This window comes from Borostomias antarcticus (genome assembly GCF_949987555.1).
Source record: "Borostomias antarcticus genome assembly, chromosome: 22".
NCBI classification, from domain to species: domain Eukaryota; kingdom Metazoa; phylum Chordata; class Actinopteri; order Stomiiformes; family Stomiidae; genus Borostomias; species Borostomias antarcticus.
Window position 1 is genome coordinate 11,096,770 of NC_140255.1, and position 22,974 is coordinate 11,119,743.

The 22,974-nt window shown below is 51.0% G+C and overlaps 2 protein-coding genes across 2 annotated transcripts in view; one reads left to right on the forward strand and one right to left on the reverse strand.

The window, feature by feature from the left end:
* Window positions 1-2,148, reverse strand: part of insyn2a (inhibitory synaptic factor 2A) — a gene marked incomplete at both ends in the record, with an annotated part of 23,830 nt that extends 21,682 nt beyond the window's left edge. The window contains one exon of the mRNA XM_084456370.1: window positions 863-2,148. Coding sequence (XP_084312496.1) covers window positions 863-2,148 — 1,286 coding nt within the window. The remainder of the gene's footprint in view (window positions 1-862) is intronic.
* Window positions 1-22,974, forward strand: part of dock1 (dedicator of cytokinesis 1) — a 246,792-nt gene that overhangs the window by 127,392 nt on the left and 96,426 nt on the right. The gene's annotated exons all lie outside the window — the stretch shown is intronic.

Consider the following 22,974-nt stretch of genomic DNA (forward strand, 5'->3'; position numbering starts at 1 on the left):
TTCACTCAGGTGAACAACAAATTGGCCATTTTGTTGACTTCACCCTCTCTTTCGGCTGAGCAGATTGCATCTAGATCCCTTTTGTATAGACTCCATTTCCATTCAGACAGCAAATGGGTTTTTCACAGACCTTAGTTTCTCACCAGATTAACATTACACACAGCACGCCAATACCAGGCTATCAACTCAAAGTAGCCCATGTAGGGCTAGCCCAACGGCCCCTTTCAAAGTCCTCCGGTTCTGAAAGTGCGCGCTCATAGAATGGACATTTACTGCAAATGCATGCAAACCACCCCCTAAACTTCACTTCACAAACAGAGCGTTTTCATCCAGAGAGGCATGAGAGCGGTCTTTCTCCCAGGCCTGTCTCTCTATGACTGGTAGCTGCGTGCTAACCTAACCTTGGTTTGTGATTAAAGGATACAGCGTGACTGGCAGCATGTCATAACGTACGTCATCAGACCACTTGGGCCAAATTGACTGCGATGTCATGTTACAAGGACACTGTCCTCTAATAGCCCGACGGCAAGGCGCCGTCCAGTTTACAGAGGATCAGATAGAGAGAGAGAGAGGCTGGATCCATCTCTACCTCTCAGAACAGACTCTCCGTTCTCTTTTCATCCAACCCAGTCCCAGGGACTGCATACGAAGAGAGCTCCCGACAGAAGTGAATAAAGAAAGTGCTCCAGACACCAAACTGAAATGAATCCATAACACATCCGCGGTCTAATCTCCCCCACCATCGCCCAGGTATAGTACTGACACCCTCTCCTCCACCCCACAGATGTGAGCTCAGCTAGCTGTGTTACCCCTCTCTCCCAGTTTAACCCCCACAGAGGTGAGCTCAGCTCGGGTGTCTTACCCCTCTCGGTGCGCCTCGCCCTTTTCCAGCTCCTGGATCACCCCCAGCAGCACCTTGATGGTCTCCTGGCTGGAGCTGATGAGGCTCTCCATGGCCTGGAGCTGGGCCTTCACGTCCCCTTCCTGAGTCACGGGCACCATCTGCCTACAGGCCTCCCCTCCCTGGCCTCCACCCCCCGGCGCCCCGGCCCCGGCCTCCGCGTCCCCGCAGGCCCCCCTCACCCCCCCCTCCTCCTCCTCCGCGGCCCTCAGGGGCCTCTGCCGGCGCTGCGGTGGCGAGAAGGGCCCGGCGTGACACTGCGCCTGCGTGGTGCAGCTGGCGGCGCGCGGCAGCGTCTGCGACTGCAGGCCGTTGAGCTGCGCGCCCTTCTTCCGCTTGCCGCGCGTCGCCGCCGCAGGGCTGTCCGGGCACTCCACCTGCGTCAGGGAGTTCCAGGAGATGGGGCCCGTCACCCCAGAGGTCCGGTCGGGCCGCGTCCGGGACCGGCCGTCCTCCTCCTCGTCCTCCGGGCGGAGCAGGTGGCGCTTGGCCGACGAGCGCTCCGCGTCCCGGGCCCGTTCCGGCTCCGGCTCCACCTCCTGCCCACGGCGTTGTAATCCTCTCGCGGGCCTGGGGCGGACGCTGCACAGCTGGTAGTCAGCCTGGGAGGCGGCGGCGCCGGAGAGGCGGTCCGGGTCCGCCAGCTCGCAGCCGAGCGGGGTGGCGGCGGCGTCCGAGCGCGTGCTGTCCGCCCCTGCCCCGGCGGCGCCGCGCTCACTGGTGTGGAGCAGAGCCCGGGTCCGCTGCACCCTGCCGCCCCCCCCTGCCGCCCCCCCCGTCCCCTCCTCCTCCTCCTCCTCCTCCTCCTGCTGCCGGCCGTCCAGGAGGAAGCCGTTGTTCTGGTCCTTGTAGCTCGCCGCGTGCTTGACGGCGTGCCCGTGGCCCTTCTTCCTCTCGAACGGGAACGTCTGGTAACGCTTCTTCAGGTCAGGCGACGTCTGCACGCCCGTGCTGCGCGTCACGTTGGGGATGGACCGCCGCGCCGGCACCGTCATGTACTTGCGGTACGCCGCCTTGTAGGCGACGGGCTTCCCCCCGCTGGCTGCCGCCGCCTGCAGGGCCGCCTCCCTCTGCTCGTTCTGCGCCTCGCAGATGTCCTTGAAGCGCACCTGCAGCGCCTTGTTCCTCTTCCGCACCTGCCGGCTGGCGTCCAGCGAGTACTTCTCCACCAGCGCCAGCGAGGGCGCCGCCTCCGAGTCCGACTCAGAGTTGGTCAGCATGCATTTGCCACCCTCCTTGCTCACCATGGTTCCTATAGGCGATGGGGGGGACGGAGAGAGAGAGGGAAGAGGGGGAGGGAGGGAGGGAGGGAGAGAGAGAAAGAGAGAAGGGAGAGAGAGTTAGTGACCAGAGACCGGCAGCAGCTCTTCTGTGCGTACAGCGTCTGTACAGCATCTCCCGATTGTGTCACTGAAGGAATCCTACAGCCATCTCACAGCACAGCACAGCACAGCACAGCACAGCACAGCACAGCACAGCATGTGTGTGTTTGTGTGAGTGTGTGTGTGTGTGTTTGTTTGTGTGAGTGTGTGTGTGTGTGTGTGTGTGTGTGTGTGTGTGTGTGTGTGTGCGTGCGTGCGTGCGTGCGTGCGTGCGTGCGTGCGTGCGCGCGTGCGTGCGCGCGTGCGTGTGTGTACACACAGTCAGCCGTCAGCTGCTCAGTGTTTTAAGTGAGCAGTGCAGAGGGGAGGTCGGGGCGATTTCCTTATGCCCATGTTGTGAGTCAACAGTTACCATTACCCTTGGATAGAGAGATCTCCATCTGCCTAGTTCGTTAGCATTTTTGCTGCGGTCGTTTAGGCTCTCCAATCCATCTGTTTTTTATTTACTGTGAAGTCAGCAGGGGGTGAAGGTTTTAGTGTGCCCTAAAAAACAAACACATTTGCCCTGATTTTTTATTTACGACAGCTTTACTCCCGCTCCCTGTCTGCGGAACTGATGACACCCATTTAATAAGCGTGTCGCTCTCCTTTTAACCTGTTTGTCATTGCTAGTAAATTGCGTCTTTTAATTGGCATCTTTTCATTTTGAAGTGCCGCTGTCATCTCAGTTCACAAGCGCGCGCATGTTTGTGTGTGTGTGTGTGTGTGTGTGTGTGTGTGTGTGTGTGTGTGTGTGTGTGTGTGTGTGTGTGTGTGTGTGTGTGTGTGTGTGTGTGTGGAGAGTCTTTGTGGGAGTCTAGGCCGTGGTCGCCCGTCACTTAGCTGTTCCCTGCCGTTGTGCACTGACACACTGGACAGCGGGGGTATAGCACACTGGACAGCGGGGATATAGCACAGAACTTAAACACATGACTCAGCAGACTTTGCCCACAACACTTGGCAGTGCAGTTCCACTGCTCTGATGCTCACATTGAACCCTGCTGTGTTGGTAGAGGATTGTAGAGGAAAGAGAAGAAAGGGACAGTCAGAGCCAGACTCTGCAGGCGGAGATCTTCTTCTTTGTGTAGGTTTTGATGTTGTGCACCCCCCCCCCCCTCTCGCACCCCCCCCCAGGCTCGGGGCCGAGGGGCTGTCCTTTTACCACTATATGGGCTATATATCCGGGCACATCTCCAGGAGCCATGTCACCGTTTCGTCATCCACAACCGTCAGGCCACGCATTCCGTTGGGTGTCCGATATATCGTCCAGACAGTCCTGGATGACCTGGTCTGCGGTTTGTCAACGAGCGGCAGCATCTGACGCCGGTTCCGGAGGCGATTAAGCCTCACCCACGGGAGGGGAAGGACCAGCGGAGATCTACAGAGCACACTCCCCCTGGAACAACCGCTGTTACAAAGACCGTAATAGATCAGTTACCTATCTCCACAACACAGGCTAGCAGCACAGGGATGATCATGACTCTGCAATCTAGCCCCAGAGGGCGAGCCGGAGCAGACCGTTTTCTCCCCAGGGTGATTAATGAGAGGTAAACATTCCACTGCTGATATAGATGCTGATAGGGCGGTTTTTTACCCCGATCTGCTTATCCAGCGTGACTGGATTCTGTCCAACAGAATTGGTTCCTCTTTGGTACTTTCTTGTGGAGTGAACCCAGGAGCTATGGAGAGAACTTCCCTCCCTCTCCTACAGCGGATTAAGAGCTGTTAGCTGGATCATTCAATGAAGAGGCCCAGACAGGCAGGCGTTCTGGTTTGCCTGTCTGTCATCTCCCTGGATCTGCAGCGTGCTCTCCTCTCTGTCCTCCCCTCGTCTATCTGAGCACAGATCGAATTTGCAGACATTATTGACCTGTGTGAGACGCACTCACACAGGTCAGGGGGAGACACACACACACACACACTCAGGCACTCATGCAAACTGCCGCGCATACATGCACCCACGCACACACACATTATTCATGCTCTTTAGCCCTGAGCCAAACATCACCTCTGGGCTAGCTTCACACACAGACCCTAAATGAAACTCTGGGAGAGAGGTTGTGTGTGTGTGTGTGTGTGTGTGAGCCTGGGAGGGGGGGGTCACCGGGGGGGGGGGGGTCACCGCTGATGCAGGTAATCAGAGGGAAGGGATATTTGAACAGCCAGGTCACGACTGTGTAGAGAAGGAGACTTTCTCTATCAATTAATTGCAACATCGCCAGAAGCTAAATGTGAAACAACCATGTTGTTATGTAAGAGGAGAATCCTGGGTTATGTTTGATACAATTCAAAGATGACTTCCATAATATATATATATATATATATATATATATATATATATATATATATATATATATATATATATATATATTTTTTACAGAACTTTCGAAAACTAATTGTATCATAGCAACAGTGCAGAGATATGGAATCCCTCAGCATCACCGTGGTGACCTTCTGCCTGATACTGCAGATCACATTATCTATTAAGCTGCACCCTGGAGCATCACTCCTCATCCCTGCTGCCTGTCTCTCTCTTCCCTCTGTTTGTTTGCTCACAGTATGACATTTTCAATTAGAGATTACCGCTTGCACCCCCTCTCGGACTCTGCTGTTGAGGTCCAGTTTTGGCCTGCAGTGTTCAGGCGCTGAGCAGTACTGTACTTCCCCTCCAGACGGAGCCTCTTACCGCAGCATTATGAGTCAACACCCCCCCCCCCCCCACACACACACACACACACACCAGAGATGGGAATCACTGCAGGATTAAATATTATCCAGCAGTGAGTGTAAACAGGATGCGCCGGGCACTGTGACCATGCACTGTTATGTTTTTCCAAAAATCTGTTATCAAAAATCTGGCATGCAAAAAAGCTGTAAAAAAGCTGTTATCAAACTCAACTCTGAAAATGTAGAAAACAGCAGACACCATCAGAAGTCACGGCCGCTCAGATAGTCTTTGAATAATGAGATGCATCTATACAGAATGTTGGGACATCGCAAGGGTCGTGTTTTACTGCACGTCACGATTCCCCTTCTTTCCTGAGACAGATTTAAACTGTCAACAGTCAAGCAGAGAGATAGAGAGACTTGTTTGCCTGAAAATGTTTCAGATGTGTGGATAGATTGGGGGAGCACTACAATACCGTCCCACAAACCTTTTTTACATCACTTCTTGTTTGCCAACCTTGTCCAGTTGGCTAAATGTTGGCATCATTTGAATTTGGTATTATCCCTTGGCATCAATAGCAAACAACAATTCAGATTTAGTTATTCTCATAGGATATATATCCTATAGGAATAGGAACATATACTGTACCAATATGTGTATAGGAACATATACCAACACATCTGTCTGTAATCCTACAAATACATGAGCCATGCACCTGTCTCCTCCCAAGCAAATTGGACATTTAATATAATTATTTGACTCTGTAATTTGCGTTCTTGTACTTTACGCACAAGGAAATTGATCTGCTCCCGTTTCATTCAATTATTCCCCCTCTTCACCTGACACACCGCCACTGACTTCCCAACAAAATTCACAAAATTTGACAATTATGCCTACTGCGTTTCACGTTTGGCAATAGCCTTTTACGATAGCTTTTGACGATTTGCATGACCAAATTAGAGCCCTATCCTAAATCTTGTGAGTGGCAGTTGTTATTCAATTAAGGAACATTGGATTGGATAAGGGGACATAACTCAGAAGTAAAACTCCTAAAACCCAGACGAACCTCTTCCAGGTTTGATGTTGCCAATTAGTTCAAACCTGACTTTTCTGTTCCCCTCCTCTCTGTTCAGCGAAAGGGAAAATTAATTAAGACATGGATCACCGACTCATCTCCTCGGAATGACGCCTTCCATACAGATTTCTCAGTCTCAAAGTTTGAAACTTTAGCTACTAACTAATTTCCTACTGCTTTCTTTTCATCCTGACTTGCAGGTAGGTTGATTGCCAGCAAAGTACAGTACAGTGAAACCAGCTGAGAGAGAGGCTGTCGAAATAATGTAACAGCTTGGCCAAAAATGACTGAAGAGAGTGTAGAGGGTGGGGAGAGAGTGGCGAGTGGCTGGTCTCTCTGAGCCGGGCTCAGTGGAAAGTAGAACCTGGCGCTGTGTGATCAGTGGGGGCGGCGGCCGGCTCCTGGCGGCTGTGTTCTCACGGTCCGGCGTGCGGTCAGACGCTGCACTTATGGATGAGAGCGTCGTTATCTTCGCCATCACCATCATCATCAGACTGGCTGTGGAGCGGCTGAGCCGAGGCCAGCGATGCTAATGCCGCTTTATCTGAGCTGTTCCTCCGGCTCGTAATTACACGGGATTTAGAGGTGCCTTAAACGATTCTGACCCGCTTCTTAACAGTGTGCATTGATAAATGAAAACGGTACAGGGCCATACACTGTAAGTTGGGTTAAAAGTGTGTGTGTGTGTGTGTGTGTGTGTGTGCCTGTCCATCTGCCCGATGGGAAATTATCTGAACAGTTGACTGAGGGGTTGTTTGCAGGGGTAGTAATGCATTAGTGGGACATTAAGTGCAGCAAATCCTTTGTCAGTTAATGGCACACTAATTCCGTGATTGTGGGCCTTGTAAATGTGAGGGTTTTAAATGATTGTGTTTCTAGCAATTGTCGCTCACTCAACACGGACCACTCGACTGTTACCCAGCAGTATTTTCACATAGGCTGCAGGCAAGGCTACTGCCCCCCCCCATTATTTTTGCACCAGGGTAAACAAAGTTAATCCATAATATTCCTCAAAATCCCTCTTTTCCATGTCTGCCATATGTGTAACCTTAAATAATCCTCAACCATAACTACATAGATGTGAGGAAGGTTGTATTTTTAGAACAGATCTGCATAGGAATTCTCAATGAGTCTTTCTCTGACCCCGTGGTTGCTCGGAGTGGTGTGTGTGTGTGTGCGTGCATGTGCGCGTGTGTGATTAACTATAATTGTGTGGACCAGGTTCAGGGCTTAGGGCTAGGGTTAAGTTTACAGTAGATAAATAAATAAAGATATAAGCTGTGTGAGTGTGTGCGCGTTGCAACGTCACCGTGGCTCATCCCGGCACACAAGCAGGGCTCTGGAGAGATCACTATGACTATACCCAACACACGCGTCTAACAATAGAACAATTACAATGATGCTGTTGTACACGCTAACCATCCACCTCTAGATATCCCAGTGAGAACGACGGGACTGTTCCCTACGTGTTCACGATGTATCTGCGTTCGTTCTCGCACCCCCGCCGCGCCGCGTTTCCCTGCCCTGTCCCGTGCTCCCGGAGCCGGCCGTCCGCCAGAGAGAGAGGGCTCGGGCCGCGGCAAGCTGGGTGGACCGCGCCCAGGGAGTCGGGCAGCGAGTACGTCTACACGGCCCCCGCCGACGTCCCGGGGCGCGCTGCTGCGTAGTTAGACCCACTTCTTCATCCACAGACACACGGCCACAGCTACTAGCTCATCCACCACCGACGTCAAGACGGAACGGTTTGGGGATATTTGGCGCTCTCTGGTATTCCCACTTCTACAGTAGCTGGGACCACCGGTCCCCAGCAGAATACACTGTAGCACTCTGTCTCACACACACCGTAGCACTCTGTCTCACACACACCGTAGCACTCTGTCTCACACACACCGTAGCACTCTGTCTCACACACACCGTAGCACTCTGTCTCACACACACTTTAGCACTCTGTCTCACACACACTGTAGCACTCTGTCTCACACACACCGTAGCACTCTGTCTCACACACACTTTAGCACTCTGTCTCACACACACTGTAGCACTCTGTCTCACACACACCGTAGCACTCTGTCTCACACACACTGTAGCACTCTGTCTCACACACACCGTAGCACTCTGTCTCACACACACTGTAGCACTCTGTCTCACACACACCGTAGCACTCTGTCTCACACACACCGTAGCACTCTGTCTCACACACACCGTAGCACACTGTCTCACACACACCGTAGCACTCTGTCTCACACACACTGTCTCACACACACTGTAGCACTCTGTCTCACACACACTGTAGCACTCTGTCTCACACACACCGTAGCACTCTGTCTCACACACACCACAACTAAGCACTCTGTCTCACACACACTGTAGCACTCTGTCTCACACACACTGTCTCACACACACTGTAGCACTCTGTCTCACACACACTGTAGCACTCTGTCTCACACACACTGTAGCACTCTGTCTCACACACACCACAACTAAGCACTCTGTCTCACACACACTGTAGCACTCTGTCACACACACTGTAGCACTCTGTCTCACACACACCGTAGCACTCTGTCTCACACACACCGTAGCACTCTGTATCACACACACTGTAGCACTCTGTCTCACACACACCGTATCACTCTGTCTCACACACACCGTAGCACTCTGTCTCACACACACTTTAGCACTCTGTCTCACACACACTGTAGCACTCTCTCACACACACTGTAGCACTCTGTCTCACACACACTGTAGCACTCTGTCTCACACACACCGTAGCACTCTGTCTCACACACACTGTCTCACACACACCGTAGCACTCTGTCTCACACACATTGTAGCACTGTCTCACACACACCGTAGCACTCTCTCGCTCCCTCTCTCTCCCCACACTTTCTCTCTCCCTCACTCTCTCTCTCTCCCTCTCTCTCTCTCTCGTTCTCTGTCAATATCTCTCCTCTCTCACTCTCTCCCTCCCTCACTCTCTCTCTCTCTCTCTCTCTGTGTAACAGAGGCAGCGTTGCTAAGCATATGTGTAATGAGAGAAGCCCCCTCCTGCGCTGTGAGAGGGAAAAGAAGGCAATTCTCTGGCAGCCGCTGTCATTTCCACTGAGCGTTTCCGCCGAAGGCAATTGTTTTTTGTCGGCTAACCTCTCCGGGGGGGGTTGGTTTCATCGAGGTCTAAATCATCCTAGATATCCCCATCAGTGGGGCCTCCAGCCCCCCACCCCCGGGTCTGTGCTGCGTCCGTCCTCCACGTTACCGGCTGCCCTGACAGGTTTTTGTGTGTGTGTGTGCATGCGTGCGTGCGTGCGTAGCGGAGCACCTCGTCCGTGTCCGGGGCTGAGGAGAGAGCGCCTGGTGACCTCACATTCTCAGGGTGCTGCCGCCGGTTAATTGGGGTGGTGGAGGTGCGAGACCAGACAGCTGACATACAGATGGCGCCCAACGCTTCTCCATGCAGCTTCTACTGCTCTGCATCTGCCGTCCGTCCACCTATCTGTCCGTCCGTCTGTCCATCCATCCATCCACCTATCTATCTGTCCATCCATCCATCCATCCATCCATCCATCCATCCATCCATCCATCCATCCATCCATCCATCCATCTATCTGTCCATCCGTCCGTCCGTCCATCCATCCATCCATCCATCCATCCATCCATCCATCCATCCATCCATACTTCTGTGTGTATCCCTCCACTGCCCTTTAACACAGCAGTAGGAAATGGTACAGTAGCATTTACACGTGTGTGTGCGCACACACACACACACACACACACACACACACACACACACACAGACGCAAGCGAGCACCAGTCAGGTGGGATCAGGTGTCTGATGCAGCTTTCGTTATGATTCAGCACTCTCCATCCCTCCTCATCCTCCTCCACCCCCACCTCCTCTCATCTCCTCCCTCCTCCTCTCCTCCCCTCCCCCTCTCCCTCCTCATCCTCCTCCACCCCCACCTCCTCTCCTCCTCTCCTCCCCTCCCCCTCTCCCTCCTCATCCTCCTCCACCTCCACGTCCTCTCCTCCCTCCTCCTCTCCTCCCCTCCCCCTCTCCCTCCTCATCCTCCTCCACCCCCACCTCCTCTCCTCCCTCCTCCTCTCCTCTCCTCCCCTCCCCCTCTCCCTCCTCCCGCCTCCCTACTCTCCTCCTCTCCCCCCCCATCCTCTCCTCCCTCCTCTCCCCTCCTCTCCTCTATCCATCCTCCTCTCCTCGCTCCTCATCCTCCTCAACCCCCACCTGTTACACAGCCCTCCTCTCCTCCCCCCTCCCTCCTCCTCCTCCTTCTCTCCTCCATCCTCATCCTCCTCCCCCCTCCCTCCTCCTCCCTCCCTCCTCCTCTCCTCCCTCCTCATCCTCCTCCCCCCTCCCTCCTCCTCCTCCCTCCTCCTCCTCCTCCTCTCCTCCCTCCTCATCCTCCTCCCTCCTCTTCCTCCTCTCCTCTCCTCTCCTCCATCCTCATCCTCCTCCCCCCTCCCACCTCCTCCTCCTCCTCTCCTCTCTCCTCATCCTCCTCCCCCCTCCCTCCTCCTCCTCCTCTCCTCCCTCCTCATCCTCCTCCCTCCTCATCCTCCTCTCCTCTCCTCTCCTCTCCTCTCCTCTCCTCTCCTCTCCTCTCCTCTCCTCTCCTCTCCTCTCCTCTCCTCTCCTCTCCTCTCCTCTCCTCCATCCTCATCCTCATCCTCATCCTCCTCCCCCCTCCCTCCTCCTCCTCCTCCTCTCCTCCCTCCTCATCCTCCTCCCCCCTCCCTCTTCCTCCTCCTCTCCTCCCTCCTCATCCTCCTCAACCCCCACCTGTTACCCAGCCCTCCTCTCCTCCCTCCTCCCTCTCCTCCCACCCTGCTCTCAGAAGAACATAGTTCTTAATGAACACTACCAGTACCACACCAAAGATAACATGTGCACAAAACAACATGTTATCAACAACAACAACAACAAGTTATCCTTTAATACGAGCAATTTGTTTTCTGGATGTACAAGTTAGTACTCACAGTGTGGAGGTAGGGCAAGGAAAGGGCACCCTTCCTCTCTCGTTCGGAGAGATGAAAAGTAGTCTGCACCCCCCCCGTCTCTCTCTCTCTACATCCTTCCCTTCGTCTCTGCATTTTTCTAGCCAGGGTTGGTGTTGGTGCTCTGTGTGTGTGACCCAGGGTGGGGGGTGATGGATGGGCCTAGGACCCCCCCCTGACTGCTGCCCTTGGAAGCTGCTGACTGATTCCACTGATTCCTAAAAATAAGATTAGCTTTGAAGCAGCAGGCCACCCGCGCATTCCTCCCAGACCACCGCCATATAGAGTTATCACTGAGGTGGGAGAGGGAGCTCTCTCTCTCTCTCTCTCTCTCTCTCTCTCTATCTCCTTCTCTCCCTTACTCTCTCCCACTCTACCTCCATCCCTCTCTCCCTCTCCCTTACCCTCTCCATCTCCCACTCTCTCTCTCCTTCCCTCTCTCTTTCACCCTTACCCTCTCTATCTCCCTCCCTCTCTCTCTCCATCCCTCCCTCACTCTCTATGTCCCACTATCCCTCCCTCTCTCCCTCCCTCTCCCCCTCTCCCTCCCTCATCCTCTCTTTCTCCATCTCTCCCTTACCCTCTCTCTCTCCCACTATCCCTCCCTATCCCTCCCTCCCTCTCTATCCCTCCGTCTCTATCTCCCTTCCTCCCTCTCTCTCCCACCGTCCCTCTCTCTCTCCCTCCCTCCCTCCCTCCCTCTCTCTCTCCATCTCTCCCTTACCCTCTCTCTCTCCTAAGTGGAAATGTGAGCGGGCTAGCGAGGGGAGATTCTATCTGTGTGATGAGCTGTGATAGGCCTGGAGGGTCGGAGAGGTGGAGATAGAGACGGCGACAGAGCGACATGCTCTCTGTGTGGCAGCTGAAGGACAATCAACATCTGGGGGGGTCTCAACGGGCAGCGAGCTCTCTGGAATTGACAGCGTGTTTAACGGTGGGTCGGGGCCAGTTCTCTCTCTCTTTCTCTCTCTCTCTCACGCACACACACTGAGGCACAGGGGGAGAAGGAGGGGAGGGGTGAACCTTAAACCAAATCTCCCTCTCTCTCTCTCTCTCTCTCCGTGCTCCACTCTGCCCCAGAGCTCTGTAACGAGATGGTGGGATCACGGCGTCCATTAATCTAGATTACGCCGCTGTTAGGATCCTTCATCAGCCTCAGTGGACCGTCTGACGCACGGCTCACATTACGCATTCAAGTGCTCCACCCGCCGGACACACTGCTCTGGTCCGGCTCAACACCACGGCCCTGCTCACACCCCCTGGACACCAGCTCTGGACTTGGTCAATATTTTTTGGGACATGCAGAGACAATGGGATGCCAGTTGCTTTGTGTAACACACACACGCACACACACACACATACACACACGCACACACCTCAGTTTAAACTAAAGCTCAGAGGGGAAACGCAGCATCATGCCAGACCCCCGATTACATACGCTGTCATAATCGATGCGTTGAAACCACCAGCTGTATACTGACACAAATTTATTAAAAAAAATCTCCGACTGATTTCAAAGATTGCTCTGTCACTCTGCTCTGACTCGCTGTGTTGCCATCTTTTCACACACGCCTCCTTAATTCCTTAGCACCTGTCATGATTCCCATTCCAACTTTTTTTTATTCCCCCCTCCACAATTTCAACGACTTGTTTCACCAACACTCTTAAGTAAAACCCCCTCCAGAAAACCCCTCTCCAGCTGAGCGTCGAATCCCCCCGACAGCGCTGGCCCGGACTCCCCAGCCTGCACGCGCTTCGCGTCCCATCGTCCAGGGAGAAGCTCCGCGGAAAACGCTCCCGGGAAAAAAAAAACGTCCTGGGCTCCAGACCCTCGGCGGAGCGCTGGGATTCCCCGCCCCCCCCCCCCGCTCCCCCCTTCCTCTCCCAGAGCAGCGTGGCGGAGAGAGACTCACCTCAGATGTAAATCACTGCTGAAAAGGACGAGACAGCCTAGATCCCGGGTTCTGCCCATGCATGTCCCTTCCCCCCCCCTGCGGATTGGCGCTGGTTGGCGTGCGGCGGCGGGCTATGCCATGGCAGAAGTTGCCGGGCCGGGCGGGCAGGCAGCGGGCGGGAGAGTGCGGCGGCGGTAGTTGTTGAGGAGTAGTTGTCGCACATCGGCTGCCTCTGTGCCAGTGGCGGCGAGATTCCTTCTCAGTCTCCAGCCCAGACTCCCGCACTCTCTCTCTCTCTCTCTCTCTCTCTCTCTGTGTCTGTCCTCTCCTCCTGTCCTCTCCCCCGCTGCGCTTTCCTGCTGTCGCTCGGTACAGAGGCAGAGGCACGCACTCACACGCTTACACACGCGCGCACTCACACACTCACTCACATACACGCGGAACTCCCGGGCGCTCCGTGACGGCAGACGCGCACGCAGAATATCTCCATCACGTCTCTGCTGCTGCGTCTCTCTCTTTCTGTGTGTGTGTGTGTGTGTGTGTGTGCGCACCCGTTTCTGTGTGTGTGTGAGAGCGGGAAATAGAGAGGGGGAGGGAGGATGGGAACGGGGATGAGAGGGAGGGAGGGAGGGATAGAGGGAGGGAGGGAGGGCGGGCGGGCGGGAGGGAGGTAGGAGGGGAGGTGGAGAGAGAGAGAGAGAGAATCCGTGGCTAGCTACATCTGGTATAACGTTACTCATGCATCAACAGTCGCGATCTTCTTATCTCATCAGCAGAGCAAATAGCGCCAGTGACCCCCATTGCTATGGCGACGATGCACAGATCCATGTCGGCGTTAGCCCTTGCCACAGGAGCCGTGCAATAAAACCCACTTCTCATCTGACACCGTCTGAGCATGACAACATTTTAGTTCAGTCCTAGATGCAAATTGTGTGTACACGCATGCGTGTGTATGTATGTGCATTTAAGCGCACGTTTGTGTGTGTGTGTTTGGCCCAATCCCAATACCCCCCCTTAGCCCTAGCCCTTGGCCCTACCCCTACATTTTGCATGTTCAAGCGTAGGGTAGTGTGTCCCATTCCTTTTAGCTTCTAGGGCTAGGGAGCATATCGAGTTCTAGTGGAAGTTTAAACAGCCCTCCAAAATGAGGGTTTTCAGATGCTGACTTGAAACCGAGGGGTAGATGAAAACTCACACAATGCTTTGCAAACTGAGGCAGTGATATGATACATAGCTGCCGGTGCCTTGAAAAAACGTGGGAAGAAAGCCCAATATCTTCGCAAATAATCCTTAAAAAATAGTAAAATCCGCGGAAAAGCTTAGTTTAATGAAGATGCAAAGGAACATGTAATTGGATCGTTATGACACACATTTCAGAAAAAAATCGCTATTTACGATGTCAACGGCATTTCATTGCATTTTGATGTGGATCCAGTAAGTTACTGGTAGGCTACGGTGCAATGTTGAATCTAATCGAATCAATAGAACTTTGTGTAAACAACGATTTTTGAGTGACAGTTGATTCCATTTCCAGTGTATGAAGTCCGAAAAATAAACGAGTAAGCTAGCATTTTTCTGCACTTCCCTGCTCATCTAATATCAGTGCATTTCTATGGGCAGGACTAATGTTTACATGCTTCCTGGCTGTACAAGTGATTCATCTGTCTGGTTCTGTCCTGAAATTTGGTCAGATGTGTCACTATTAATAGTAATAATACTGTAACATCCCAGGGACTTCACAGAAAATCAGGCAACTAATAAAATTCCGATTGAAGACATATCGAGTGGTGTCCCATTTCTTAGGTACAGATTTCAACCCCTATCCCTTGTGGCTCCGTTCTGAAGGGCAACTACCCAGTTGAGGGCATTCCAAAACTAGGGGCTAGGGCTAAGGGGAGGGTATTGGGACTGGGCCTTTGTCTGGTCTGTGTGAGAGCTTAATCATGAGTCTATACACCTCGTTCTGCCCCCCCCCAGGATCCTCAGGGCTTCTTCGTAGTGTGAGTGGGAGATTCCATCTGCCTCTGTGCTCCAGCGTTCCCCTCATGTACTCTAATCTCTATTCATCTGTCAGAGGCCACTTAACACAGTGGCTGTGCTGGGAAGCCTGTTTTTCATCTCAGACACATGTGTTTAATTGGATGGTGGATCACCCGAAACCAACGAGATTATGTAAACGGTAGCCCGTCGATAAAGTTGTGCCTGTTTCAATTCCCTGAGCTCCCTTTCTCTCTCTCTCTCCATCTCTCTTCTTCTTTCTATCTCTCTCTCTGTCTCTCTCTCTGCCGCCCCTCTCTCTCTTTCTCTCTCTGTGTTCCTTGGTCTGCCTAATGTGTGTGTGTGTGTGTGTGTGTGTGTCTGTGTCTGTCTGACTGTTGACGGGAACTGCGGGTGTTGTAGACCAAACCAAGTTGCAGGTAAACAGTCACTTTCAACCCTCTTATCACAGCACTCTTCCTTGTTGAGCGACACACATACACAGAGGTCCACAGTGCCCAACATGTGGGAACGGCCCCAGACAGTCGTAGGGGGAGTGATGTAAGCACTACGTATGTTTACCGTTTTTCCCATTGATAAAACAAACATGCTTTATCGAAGGCCATATTGGATATTTGACACTGATAAAAAGGCTAATAGGAAGTAGCCTGACACTTAATTTCCATTTCGTTTCACTTCATTATTGAGTCTGAACACGTTTTCCCAGATTGGCCTTGCGTAAGGAGTCCTCAGCGATTATTTCATCCGCTGAAGTGACAACAACATGCTTTGCTCCTGTTGTGTACTGTAGATCACCCTTGGGCTGACTGGGTATAGGCTATAACAGACGCTTGTATTTACCTGAAAAAAATTGGATGTCCAGATGAAGTTTGAAAATTCATTCATTTGGGATCCATAGTCCATCCATGGTCCAACAAAATGATATATTCCAAAATCATAATATACTGTTGTAAGCAATCAAAATAACAAACCATGAGAGGCAAACAGACCAAGAGATTGTCTGGACGAGCATCTTTCCAGACCCTGAATAGCATTTTCTAAACTTGAAAATCCTGATTCAGGGACTGGAGCCAGCCTGAAAAGGACGAGGCCTTGTTGCTGCCAACCTGTTTAACTCTCCGTCTCAGTCTGGCCCTGACAAGTAGAGTGTGTGAATGAAAAAAAAGTATCTTGGGACACTCATATTTTGCTGTCTAGTCATCCCCCGGAATGCTATCACACCACCCTCCCTCTCTCTCCGTTCCCGATGGGCGCCTGACAGGCTGCAGCCTAAGGTGTTAAACACACCAGTCCTGCCCTGTTTATGATGAGATGGGGGTCGCAGCGAAGACGTCAACATGTCTGCTTCTCCACCTTGTTACAGCCCTCTGCAGCGATTGCCAAGCATACGTTTCACACGGGGGGTGAAACCCTCGGAGAGCTCACCTCGGGATTACTGTCAAGCGGGAGAGCCGTTAAGATTTGACCTTGGGGTGTTTTCATTACTCTAATGGGTCTGAATTCTCTTTTGGAGGTCAAGTGTGTGGCATTGAGATGTGGGCTCACCAACTACTGTTGCCCTCTCTTCTTAGAAGAGCCTGGTCAGTGATGTGCTTGTGTAAGCAAAGCGTCAGAGCTCTTCAAGAAAGCGTCCTCGAGATAGTGGCTCTGTCCGTATTGATTTCATTATCTTAAAGCTAATACTCACCCCCAGGGGATCCTCTGTGATGTCCTTGCATGCGGTCAGAGAAACACACACACACACTCATTGTGATATGCATTGCAATTGTCCCCTCGTCTAGCCACCCAGGATGGTCGATTGAGCAGACAGCATTAACAGCCGCTGCACTTAACTTTTATTCCCACTGTGGCCAGAGTTAAACAAAATGGTGGTTCTACAGGAGAACCAGCCACCTGTGTCGGTATCAGTTCCTCACCTCCGAATGCCCGCCGCCTGAGCGATCCCTCCCGCTCCGGCAGCTGGCCACCCAGAGGAGTGAACTCAACTCCCCGACTACCCATATTCAGACAGTGTACACTAGCGCCCGCCTCGTCAAGTAGCTACAACCCGACACGCCGAGCCATGTATTAGATCCCCTCTCTCGCAGATCACAGCAATTCCAATCTTCCGTCAGCAGACGCCATCACACAGCCAGCGGGCTACAGCATGTGCTTCTGGAGTGAATGACCAGGCATGGAGCGCCAGCGATGGGCCCAGATTAATCATCAGTTGGCAGCCGGTAGGGAGGGATGGCGTTGACGTGTGTCGGCGGGGGTGGTTGGGGGTGTCCTGTGCTGCAGTCACCTAAATGAGACGTCAGACACGGCCTCACCTCTCCCCCCCCCCACCCCCCCCACGTACGTACAGTATGAGAAGCTACTCAGGGGGCGGTGAAATCTATTTCCCTTTTGCTAAATAATGAGTGGCTGTGCTCCCCGTCATATTAATGGAGGCAGAATGCTTCAAGTAAGCGGAGTGCGAAGGCGTCTCCTCAAGCTCGTCTAGGTGGGCGTGGATGAGAGCCCTGATGGAGGGCACACTGGCTCTTAGCTGCAAAACAAAGTACAATTGTTTTCTTCTTTACCCTAAAAAACAACAAAAAAACAGTTTAAAGGCGGACCGGCGTCTGCTTGGGATTCATCACGGAAAGCTGTTCATCATCACGGAATGAGAGTGTGAAAATGAGGTGACGCTCTGAGGCGGTCTCCAGCGGGGTGTCCGCGAGATTCCCATCAGGCGGCAAGTGCCCCGCGTGTACGAGTCCTACAACCCCCCCTCCAGTCCCAGGGTTCCTCTGTGCAATGTGCTGAAGTGCTGCTGCCCCCTGCAGCTGTCCCTGTGTGTGTGTGTGTGTGTGTGTGTGTGTGTGTGTGTGTGTGTGTGTGTGTGTGTGTGTGTGTGTGTGCCAGCATGAGTGTGTTTACGTGTGCATCTGCATATGTATGTATGTGTGTGTTTGTCTGTTCGTATGTGGAGAGAGAGAGATTGTCCCTGCTGATTCACAGCTGTGTGCAGCCAGTTAGATCCAGATGGTGGCTGCTCCACAAATCGTGGCTCTTTGATTGTTTTTGCTGTTCTTGGGATGGGCTCGGACGCCACGGATGGGACTCTGCCTGTCCTTCTGTCTGCGTGCTGCAGTCAAGCAGTATGTCTTTTGAAGCAGTGCAGCCACTTCTATACGTGACATGTCCGTTTGTGTCTGTCCGTCCATACCATGAGACCAATTTTTAGACCAATAGGAGTCGCCAATAACATGGTACACCAGCACTAGAGGGCAGGAGTGAGGAAAGCCTGACCTGGAGCAGAGGCACTGGACAGGAACTCACTTCTCTGTTATAACCGGTGGAGAGTACTGTAGGTAGAATGTGGTCACTGCTCTGGCTATCTCGCTAAATGTATTTGTTCAAAAGACTATTAAGGAAGGGGAGTTGTTTCAAGTAGCCAATTGTTAGCCTTGTGACACCATCCTGATCTTGCAAGCTCAATTTGGTTGCCTCCGCAGATTAATCTAGACTTCCCCCTATCTCAAACGGTTATTCTCAGATTATGTTTTTACCGGGCCAATGAGGGGGCTGATGTTCTGACAACTGCTGACCCCCAGCAGAACGTAGCCCCTGGGTGGTTCCCGTGGTAAAACAGTCTCCCGAAGCAACAAACAGTAACGTCAGTAGAATAAACACAGGCATGCCTGTACTGTAAGTGCAGTTATTGCAGAAATAGACTCAATAACAACAATTAAATAAGAACAAGACTGCATGGAGTTTATCAGAGGAAAATACATTTTCGCTATTCTTCAGACTGGACACGGCAAAGTTTTGTCATGCTGATTGGCTGAAGGAGTTAGCCTGTCAAGGCAAGTACTCCTGCCCACAATAATCGGTCTCCATCGGGGGAAGGCCAGATTGATCTGCGTAATGAAACTGAATGTGAGCTCGCTAGATCAGGAACTGTAATAATGAATAGCAATAGCCTTTACAAGGAATGAGTTTCCAGGGCACCGCCACACACAGAGTGGCTGTGGGCCCCGACAGGCATGCATAGCAACGTACAGAACGGACACGAGGGGCACTGTTCTATAGATCAATGGCACAAAAAAACTGAAAACTTGTTTGTTTTTTGTTTGTTTTACTCTCACAGATTTTCCCTTTTTTCCAATTTGGTAGCCAAATGCACCCGATATATTGTCCAACTGCTCCATTCTTACTGTTTGAAGATTCGGCTGGGCCGGTCGGTGATACAATAGAGACAAGCAACTACTTGGCTCCCAGAATCCTCAAGCTGAGATGCACTAAACCACCCTCAGGGTGCAGCTGCCCAATGTGCCGCTCCCTCTGGGATCCGTCCGTATTCTGATATGGAGAGACCAGGGTGCAAACCCTAGTCGCAAGTCGGCAACTGCATCGACACAAAGTACGACTCATAAAGCCTAATTTTATGCTTCTTGAAAAGTGTCACTCTACAAAATGTGTCCCTCGACATTCAGCATTTTTTCCTTCAGGCGACACTTCTCGTCTTCATGGCATCAGTGACAGTGTCTTTGTGACATGACGAGTCAGCGACATTAGAAAAATCCGTTGGCAACATTTACTTCACGAAAAGGTGTCGCCCATGACATCAAAAGTGTCAAGTGACTGTTTCAAAAGTGTTGCTCGTTAAAGCAGAAATTGTGCTTTAGACTGCAACACCACCGTGGACCCCCCATATAATCCCACTAAGAAGAGAAAAAGAGATGATTTTGGTATCAGAGCTATAGTCACTACTAAAGGCACTTGTCCTTGTCTCATCCTCTCTCCCTATTAACATCTCTCATATCACTTCAGTCTCCATGACTTGGCACTACTGATTGGTTGTCTTTGTGCAGTAGCCAAGTTCCCCATCCATCATAGATAAAGACACATTGTAGCTTGAACTTCTACATCCAAGGTTCTCTGGTGACGTAATTTCTCCTCTGAAATGAGCAATCCCTATCTCTTGTCTGGCCTCACACCAAAACCAAATTGGGAGTGGAGACAGTGTGTCACTTCTCATACTCCCCCCCTCTCTCTCTCTCTCTCTCTCTCTCTCTCTTCCCCTCTCTCTATCTCTATCTATTTATCTCTTCCTTCGTCTCTCTCCTCTCTCCCTCCCTCTCTCTCCTCTTTCTCTCCCTCTCCTCTCTCTATCCCTCTATCATCTCTGTCTCCTTCTCCCTCTCTCTCTCTCTCTCTTTCTCTCTGTGTCCTCTCTCTCTCTCTCTTTCTCTCTGTCATCTCTCTCTCTCTCTCTCTCTCTCTCCCTACCCACCTCCTCCACTCTCAGGAGGCCACCACCCCCCTTGGGCTGATTAAAGGGTTAAAATTATGCTTTGTTTGCGCCCCTACCGTTCATCAGGAGAGCAAACATTAATTCTGCTTCCCTGCTGTCAGGCCTGGAAGTGAGACTGATTGTCTAGGGTTGGTGAGAGAGAGGGACAGAGAGTTCCAGGGGAGAAAGAAGTATGATTGATCTGCCCCTGCCGTCTAATCACCGCTCTTCATTTCCGCTAAGATTCTGCCTCATTTGGTCCAACACATTGAGATGGATGTGGAAATGGGTTCCGAACTCCATCGCTGGTCGATATGATTAATGTTTCCACAGAATAAGTCAATATCGGCCTATTGTTACCCTGTTGCATTCAGCCTCCGCCATTGTTTAGGCTAGACAAACCGCATGACACAGAAATGTGCTTAATCACCAGTCATTTGAGAGGTTGTCGCTGACTCATCATACCTTCATTACTGTCTACCATCCATTTAGAATATTTAACAGACTCCCTCAGAGAATTATTTCATCCACTTGGCTAGAATCTAGTCCTTCTCCTGACTGCACTGTCTCAAAAGCTCTAGGCTGTGTAGCCTGAATATGCAATTATGGTGGAACACCTTTGAGTTAGAATAGATCATGAATCCAGATAGCTTCATGGTCACCTTGAACCGTGGACTGACTTCATTTAGTTGCTAAGGCATGCATATTACAGGGATTATGCAGTGAGTGAACACAAGTTTTAGAGTTTTTTCTCTATGCTTTGTTTCAGAATCCTTACTCTGGACTCACACGTATGCGTTGCTAGGCTTTGCTTCAACGCTTGACGATGGGCGGGCCTGACGCTCGCAACAACGACCAATCATTGTCTCAAACAACTTTTTGGGAAAACCATGGAGGACAATATCTCCGATACGACAAATACAAAACTACACCACTAGCATATCGGTAGCCTAATGTCACTGACCCAAAACTCTTTAGAAAGTTAATAAACGGCAACAACTGCTCAAGGTGCATCATTGTTTTTTCTGAAAAAGCTAGGTTTGGACACATATGACAGCCATTCGGCTAATGTGAGCTAGATAGCATTAGCTATTTTCAAATGGATAATGCCAGCTTTGTGGTGGCACTCACAAATTATGGTGGCTAGCGAGTAGAGCAGCAGGGTCTGCTGGATTTTCCTCTGGCTGCCACATCATTGAAGCGTGAGAATCATTCAGCTAGTATTTGCAATTTAAATATAACCTTACCCCTTATGTGCAATATAAAGAAACCTTGATGAACATTAGCTGGCTAGCTAGCTAGCAAGCAAGCAAGCAAGCAGTATAGCCTGTCATATAGCTAGCGCCAGCCAGCAATCTCTCAAAACAAGTCAAGAGGGGGGTATTTTGATAAACTGATCAAATTTAAAATTAAATTAAAATTTTATTAAGTGACATAGTACCCGGCGTACAGACAAAATTACAACAGTTGAGTAATGGTGGCGGATGAGATGCATGAACAGCCTGTGACATCAGCGGCTCATGAATGAAACCCATTGGCTGGCGGGTGCACTATGGCTTCAAATGTTGAACTCTTCTCAACTCTCGGCGCAAGCTACACAAGCACACTTTGTCCATAATTAGGCTACCTCTGTGTAATTGATTGCTTTAAATTATGACTGATGTGGTAAGCTATTTTTAGGCTGGTCATTGCTGTTGATGGTTTAACGCGATAATCGCATCGGTCTTGTGTATCTTATTTGCAAGTGCATTGTAGGATATCCCTTATTTTCATACTTCACTTTCTAAAGCCAATTGTTTAATTATAAAACCTTGTAGCCTTGAATGGTGCAAAGTTTAATCAGTGAATGTTTGCATTGTGAATGCTCCAGTCCACCTTATAATCGTAATTTATTGCATTTGAATAATTGCAGGCCTTAATACATCGGGACATATTAAATCTATCTGAGACCAATGATTAGTAGGCTATGCGACCTTGTAAATATCAGTGTTGCACGAATACCGGATTATCAAAAATATTGAATAATTTATAAATAATTGCTCTCTTATGTATGCAGTTCATAAAACTATGTTCATAATTAACAGGGGATATGGTTGTGTGTACTGTAGGTGGATACATTTCACAGTAAAACAGATATGCGCTTTACCCCGCAGTTTTCATACATACAACGGGATATTAATCAGTGTCGTTGTGCATCTCCTCCCAAGTTTTGTGAGTGTTCACACCCACATTTCCCTCGACCCTTGCACGGATGCATATGCATGAGTAGGAAAAGCGCAACTTGCCCTTCTGTGGGCCTGCGCCAGGCAGAATGTGGTTTGACCCATGTTCGTACCATGTTGTCAGGCGCACATTGCAATGGAATAACACCAAAAACTGGTGCTAACATGTTAGTACAACTGACCCCATGTCTCTAGATAGAATAACAATCCAGCAAATGCAGGCCTCTTCAAAGTCGCACTCCTCAAACACCAGCTCTCCATAACCCACACCTCAATCACACTTACCGTTCCCTCCATAACCCACACCTAAACCACACCTGCTCTCTATAACCCACACCTAAACCACACCTGCTCTCTATAACCCACACCTAAACCACACCTGCTCTCTATACCCCACACCTAAACCACACCTGCTCTCTATAACCCACACCTAAACCAGCCCTGCTCTCCATAACCCACACCTAAACCACACCTGCTCTCTATAACCCACACCTAAACCACACCTGCTCTATATAACCCACACCTAAACCACACCTGCTCTCTATAACCCACACCTAAACCACACCTGCTCTCTATAACCCACA